Here is a 6,534-nt window from a genome sequence, read left to right on the forward strand (position 1 = left end):
GCCTGCATCCGATGGTGAGGGACCCTAGCTCCACACCCTTTTGTCGTTGATGAATGAAACCTGCAGGTACATCTCTTTCTTTCTCTGATCTACTTTTCCTCTCTCACATACACAGTTCTGCACCTTCTCTTGTCCAAGTCATGATTCCTTGTAGTAGGAGGGGATCACATTGGATCCGAGTATGTGAGGGAGGAGCAAGAGCAACAGGAAATTGATAAGGCAAGATCACCCCCCCCCCCCCCCCCCCCCCCCTTGTTACTTTGTATTTCTGTTGCTGCGTGATGATATAATCTAAGTGATGAAACGTCAATTCTGTATGTGACTGATGAAAGAGAGGTTTCGCATCACAAAGCAAAAAAAACCCTATCATGACACAGTGTTTGCATTTTACTTGCACATGCTGTAGGAATATAGACAGTATGCATCACAGGCTTATAGTGCTGATGTTCTCAATAGTATCCAAAATTTTCTTTGTAGAACCAAATAAGCAACGAAATATATTAATAAGTTTACAATTTAGCTGTGTACCACAAAGAATCATGGAAACCAAATTTCAGGTGTTTTGGATGTGTGTGTTCAGTTCCGAAGGCAATGGTTAACAAATGTGTGTTTTCAGATTTTTCAAATGAATTTCACCCTATGGCTAGAGCATCTTCAATGAAATGCAAAACTGTTCATTTGTATTTACCATTAATAGTTTAATACTCATGCTGAAATATTGAGGTCTTCTATTTACGCTTTGTGTGCTATGTTTTGCTCTCACTGTACTTCAGTAAGAATATTATTCAAATTCTTCACCACGATGTCCTATATTTCTATGCTTGTAGGTTTTCCACCGGGAGAACAATTTCTAGATGCTAAATTGAAATGTATTGTCCAGTGTCTTGCGATGTCATTCTTTCATTATTCAAGGTATGTGTCTCACAAGGAAATAGAAAATCCTGAATTTTGCATGTGTGATTGGTTCAACAACCTCAACCTCTGCACCTCACTGTCAACCACATGCAAGCTTCCTCCTTACTTTAGGTGAGAGGATTTATTTCATCGCCTTTTTAGCTTGCTCAGATTGCAAGTTTGATAGGTTTCCCCAACCCGGGTTAGGAACCCCTTTGATTTTGGTTCCTTGCTACAACTCTGTATGCAATTTTGTTTCTCTATCACAGTTTAATCGATCCATTATTAGCTACAAATGCTTATTTATAAACAGATGGGTACAAGGTTCATTGTAGTCTTGCAGTTTGGAATACCAAAAAAAAAGCATTTGTTTGAGTGGTGTAGCGTTTAGATGTCATTTTCTTGTTTGCTGTTTTTTATCGCCTTTTATTGTCGTGCTATGAGTTGATATGAATCAGCTAGCTATTGTCTAATTGTTGAAATACCACCCTTTCGAGCAGCCCTTGAACACAGAACAAGGAAACAAGGATATTTCGGAGTCCCAGTTTCACTGCCTTCGTGGACGCTGGAGCCACTGCCACCTTTACTATGTGTGTGGTTAGGGTATAGATCAAACTACAATTCAACAATGGTCATCTACACCATCAGATCTCCGACTATAAAACTCCATGCTAATGTTCCATATTCCTCTTTTCTGCTAATTTTTAGAGTTTATCCTTCTATGAATTACCTAATTTCAGTCACAACTGACAAATATCAGTCTATTTGTTAACATCTCCTTCTCCATCAAGGTTTATAAATTGACTTAAGAGTATGTATGTGCCCCTGTCATTTTTTTGGTTCGTCAACATATGAAGTAATCAACCGTTCGAATGAGGGATTAGGAGTACATCATCTAAAATATTTCTATTCCCAGTTAAATGTGTACTGATAAATTTAACTATCAAAGTCATTGTAGTGAGAAAAAAATTTGTTCTTATTTGCAGGCATTGTGTGGCGATGAACACATGACCAGCAAGGGGCCCTGCCCCCCTCCCAATACTATGGATTTGTTCATAATAAACACATGAACAATGCAGCATTTGACTTGTTTTCTGCTCCAACCGGCCCTCCCCAACATCCTAATCCCACTAATCCCGCCTCCGCCACTGCAGGCATGCCGGCCTTCTCTTAATTGCTATACTTTTGAGGACGCATCACTAAAAAAACTAAAAGAGGTACCACAACTCTATAAAACCCTTATTACATTTTTGCATACGTACAGAAGTGAAAAATGAAAGTGAATTTAGCTATATACTTTGAAAATTGTAGTGGTTTTGCATGTCTCATAATTTTTTTTGTTATGATATTATTTTGTTCGCCGGTATTTAACCCTTGGGGATTTTTATCTTTCCCATTCAGAGTAGTCCAATTGATACTTCCGATGGACATACGACAGGTTGCTGATGATGTCGTCTAATCCATATTGGAAGGTTTAATAACGTACTTGAACACTAAAACTATATAATGGATGGTTCTAGATGGGGGCAGGGATCCTCTATTTCCTTTACCAAATGGAGTCGGTCGTAATCACATGTTGTCTGACCTTCTCTCTATGCTCTCTTCACCTTATTCTTTGCATCATTTCACCAGTACAAGTCATCAGATGGGTATTACTGTTTCCAGTATGTTGTGTGTCGGTGGCCTGAAGCACAAGCTACTCACTATACTATTATAGTACCGTGCTATAACTGTGAATTTTGCAATCCTAGTATACCCTAATTTGAGGTGATTTGTATGCCAGGTTATCCTAATCTTTATGTATCTGATGCTAAAACCATCATGCTTGCTTGCAGAGATTCAGTTAAGACTTAAATTAACAATTATGTATCTGAAGACTGACATTTGAAATTACAGGTTTCATGGCAATGATGAAGTGCTACCAAATTATGTTCCAAGAAAAATGATTTCTTCCTCAACTTGACTACATGTACGTGACTTGCAGTCAGTATGAAGTTCATTACACTACTAATATTAATTTCCTCATCTCCTTTATTTAGCTATTTGTCTATAGTCAACTCACATCACTCGACATCTACAGGCATGTTGAATTGTTGACCCGATTTGACGGACTATATAAGTGCTCTTCTCCTTGGGAATTTGAAAGCACGCCCCTTCTAAGCATCGCACAATATATATGCTTATATATGTGGTAGCAGTCATTGGTACAAGCATGTGTGCATTAGACCAGAAAAGGGGTAAGTTGCCTTTGATACTGATCTGGTACCCCCCTATAAGCGTATGATATTAAATAGGTTTCTATTGATTTATCAACAGAGAATTTATGTCAATTGATTTAATGTCGATATAAGCTTTATGCAAGTTTGTTTTCTCGAGAGTACACAATCGGTACTATAGCTTTTTTATGCAAGTTTGTGATTTATGAAGTAGTGGATCCTACCAGGTTTCAAACTCGCGGAGCATATTGAAGGTGGTACAAATCATTGCAGAGTGAATTACAAGTAGCTATATGTGGATTGGAATTTACTGAAACTTTGCATATTCAAAATTTTAAGTCGAATGAGACGTGCATTGCACATGCAAGCTTACTATATTACAAGGCGGAGGGAGTACTAATTAAGGTAATTGTATATCGTAGCAACGTCTAAGTCACGTGTTTGCATACTTATGGCCAGTGAATGATGTGCGCATTTTTTTATTGTCTTGCCACCGTACATGATCGAGTTACATCGGGGAATCGATCCGTGTGATCCGCATAGTGTTGTACTCTACAGGGTCAATCTACCTTGTCATTTAGTGTGTGCAGCAGTCTTTGTACATTACATGATATAATCGGGACAAAAAAAATTGCAATCTTTACGGTGGTGGCGATTCTCGACGAATATTATCATTTTATTTGTGAACTTGGTGTATCACTGATTGCAAATCTAGATTAATACCGGACTGAACTTGGTGTATCACTTATTTGTAAACAAAAATAGTTCGAACATTGTAATAAGAAGGCAAATATAGATGCTCATGAGCTTGATGACTAGATTTTCCTTGACGTTGGATTGGTTTGAGGAATCTCTGACTGAAATTGTGTGCTTCTCATAAACGACGTAACCGTTATTTTCAATGAACAAAGTTTTAGGTGTTTTGTGAAAAATAATAGATCGGGATATTTTTGAAAAAAACATAGCATGATATTTTAACCTTAGATTTGTCTTATCCATTTGTTGTGAGATTAGTGCGAGCAGACCCTTTGCTCGAGCCTTTTCCGGAGAGACCTACCTCGAGGTATCTCAGAAATCAACGGCTCTAAATAAACCCCGGAAACCGAATCCCTGCGCCCACACAGACACTGTGACGGAACTCCTCCAGATAGGAAGATAATGGTGGGCCGGAAGCCGATGCGCCGGCGCCGCGCCGACCACCCGCCTCCGCCGCCGCCACAGTCCTTCGGTGCCACGGCCCGGCCGACCTCCCCCCGCTCCTCCACCTCCGCCTCCGCCGTCGCCGACCTGGACGAGCTGCTCCACACGCCGTCCGCGTCGGAGCCCCGGAGCTTCCCGCACGCGGTGAAGCAGCAGTGCTGGGAGAAGGCCGAGAAGGTGCCTGGGCGCGACCCGGAGAGGTGGCGCCGCGACGCGCTCGGCAACATCGTCTTCCGCAAGCTCGTCGGCTGCCCCGGCTGCCTCTGCCACGACTACGACCACATCGTGCCCTACTCCAAGGTCCCAATTAAGAAGCTTCGCTTCCTATTTGCTTGATACATCTGGATTTCAATAGTGCTTGTGCATGCTCGTACGTTTTTTTTCTTCCTGAACTTGTTGTATCACTGATCCTTTTCAATTGGCAGGGCGGGAAGAGCACATTGGAGAACTGCCAGGTTTTGCAGGTACATATTCCATGTTTGATCACTCCAGTCTCTGTTGTGTACCCAAAAATGTACTATGTCTAGAGCATGATAATGGATACTTTCATGCTGGGTTATGTCTAGAGCAAGATAACTGATACCACCATGGTCCAGCAGACTATTTCTGTTTATGCTTATGAGCAACTGAGCGAACCAAACTCCCTATCTTATGCCTACCTTTTTGCATATTGTTTGCGCATGTGTGCTACTTTCTTCAGACAAAGATTTTTCGAAGTAGTCGCCAGTAGCCACAGATCCCTGTTTGGTACTCTAGTCTCTGTTGTTTGCCTGAAAATGTGCTATGCCTAGAGCAAGATAGTGGATACTACCATGGTTCAGTAGACTATTTCTGCTTATGCTCATCATAGGCAGCTGAGAGAACCAAACTTCATATTTTATGCCTGTCTGTTCGCACATTGTTTTTGCATGTGTGCTCCTTTCTTCAGCCACAGATCTGCTGAAGTAGTCACCAGTATATTAGTCATTACTGTGATGCGAATCAGTTTATTCTATAGAGCATAACTGATATATCAAATCATACTTGCAGGCTACTGTGAATCGATCTAAAGGGAACAATACTGAGATATCCAAATCTGAACTAGCACAGAGAAGCGCATATTGTCGGGTTTCAGGTAAGTAATGTCTACCTTGAATGAGCCTGCTGCCTTTAGTGAAGCAGTCACTGAGCGCAAAATTTATTCAGACACCCAACTTGTTAAGTAATCTGTCTGATTTCCTCAGGACGTGATATGGATCTTTTTGAACTCTCTGCCTTTGGGAATGTTCGACGAGGGCCAGATTCAGGGGGCTGCAAAATCCAATGAAGAAATGAACATATCTGATGTGATGTTAACCAGCTTTGAGCAGTTGCCTCGAATCTGTGAAGAGAAAGCTTGGTTGATGGTTGTGTCAAATATTATCAGTTATATGTCTGTAATTTGACACTTTGAGTGAATTATCCAAGGAAAAAGGATCTGCTATTTTGCAGCCCAATATATGTTGTGTTCAGTACGGAGTATATCTTTTGTTACTCCAGTCCTTTACCATGCCAATTTTACAGTCATACAATTTATCTGGAAATAGTATGCAAGTAAAAGCCATAGGAAGAATGTTCAATTTGATTTAATGCTGTGATCCAGATAATCTACAGACCGACAGCTGAATTTTGTGGGTTCTATTTTAACGTTTGCGCTGTTGTATATACTTATAGACTTATGGTTACTTCTTTTTGTAAAATACTGAATCAAGGCTATCATGTATTGAGAAGCTTTATGCATTCTTTTGTCCACAATCCAGAGGATTGACTATCAGGATGAGCTGTGTCATCTTAGCTGCACTTGGCAGGACGCCAGGATGATGGGCAAAGATACTGAATCCTGATTCAGGGCTTGTACTTTCTTGTGTTCAATACCCCAGCTCGAAAGTGCAGTCACCGTATACAGGATTTTGCACAGATAATGCAATCTTTCCATGTGAATTGATTGATCTGACATTTGTATCCACAGATATATGAGTGGATGTGGAGACATGCAGATGTATGATCTTGGTTCGCAAGCCACAAATGATGCAATATCCAGATCCAAGGCATGGTGATGCCACTGAAGCGACAATGACTGGCTGTCTTGGGATTTTTTTGCAGTACTTCCTGAAACTTTTTTCTGCATTCTTATACTGCTTCTGAAATCTCAAACCTGAGTATAATTTAACTTCAGTGTCTGAGTTGGAATTTAGTGCTATTCACT

At 40.6% G+C, this 6,534-nt stretch overlaps 1 protein-coding gene across 5 annotated transcripts; it reads left to right on the plus strand.

The window, feature by feature from the left end:
* Positions 1-821: 821 nt before the first annotated feature.
* On the plus strand, positions 822-5,787 carry LOC125552785. 5 transcript variants are annotated; one of them, XM_048716458.1, is made up of 9 exons: positions 822-912; positions 1,395-1,497; positions 1,881-2,111; positions 2,791-2,863; positions 2,975-3,131; positions 3,338-4,610; positions 4,736-4,774; positions 5,340-5,424; positions 5,534-5,787. In XM_048716458.1, exons 6-9 carry the CDS (start codon positions 4,269-4,271, stop codon positions 5,614-5,616), a joined length of 549 nt encoding a protein of 182 aa, XP_048572415.1. In that variant the 5' UTR covers positions 822-912; positions 1,395-1,497; positions 1,881-2,111; positions 2,791-2,863; positions 2,975-3,131; positions 3,338-4,268; the 3' UTR covers positions 5,617-5,787. The 5 variants fall into 5 exon arrangements, with proteins under 5 accessions (XP_048572415.1, XP_048572418.1, XP_048572414.1 ...); XM_048716461.1 differs by having other exon boundaries at positions 4,125-4,610; XM_048716457.1 differs by having other exon boundaries at positions 2,975-4,610.
* Positions 5,788-6,534: the final 747 nt, after the last annotated feature.

The sequence above is a fragment of the Triticum urartu genome, chromosome 4, assembly GCF_003073215.2.
Source record: "Triticum urartu cultivar G1812 chromosome 4, Tu2.1, whole genome shotgun sequence".
NCBI classification, from domain to species: Eukaryota; Viridiplantae; Streptophyta; class Magnoliopsida; order Poales; family Poaceae; genus Triticum; species Triticum urartu.

What these genes read in the sequence shown, in the direction of transcription:
- LOC125552785 (XM_048716457.1), top strand. Translation starts at nt 4,269, where the DNA reads ATGGTGGGCCGGAAGCCGATGCGCCGGCGCCGCGCCGACCACCCGCCT. An exon ending in ACATCGTGCCCTACTCCAAG is followed by an intron (nt 4,611 to 4,735) that starts GTCCCAATTAAG and finishes TTCAATTGGCAG; the next exon opens with GGCGGGAAGAGCACATTGGA. An exon ending in CGCATATTGTCGGGTTTCAG is followed by an intron (nt 5,425 to 5,533) that starts GTAAGTAATGTC and finishes TGATTTCCTCAG; the next exon opens with GACGTGATATGGATCTTTTT.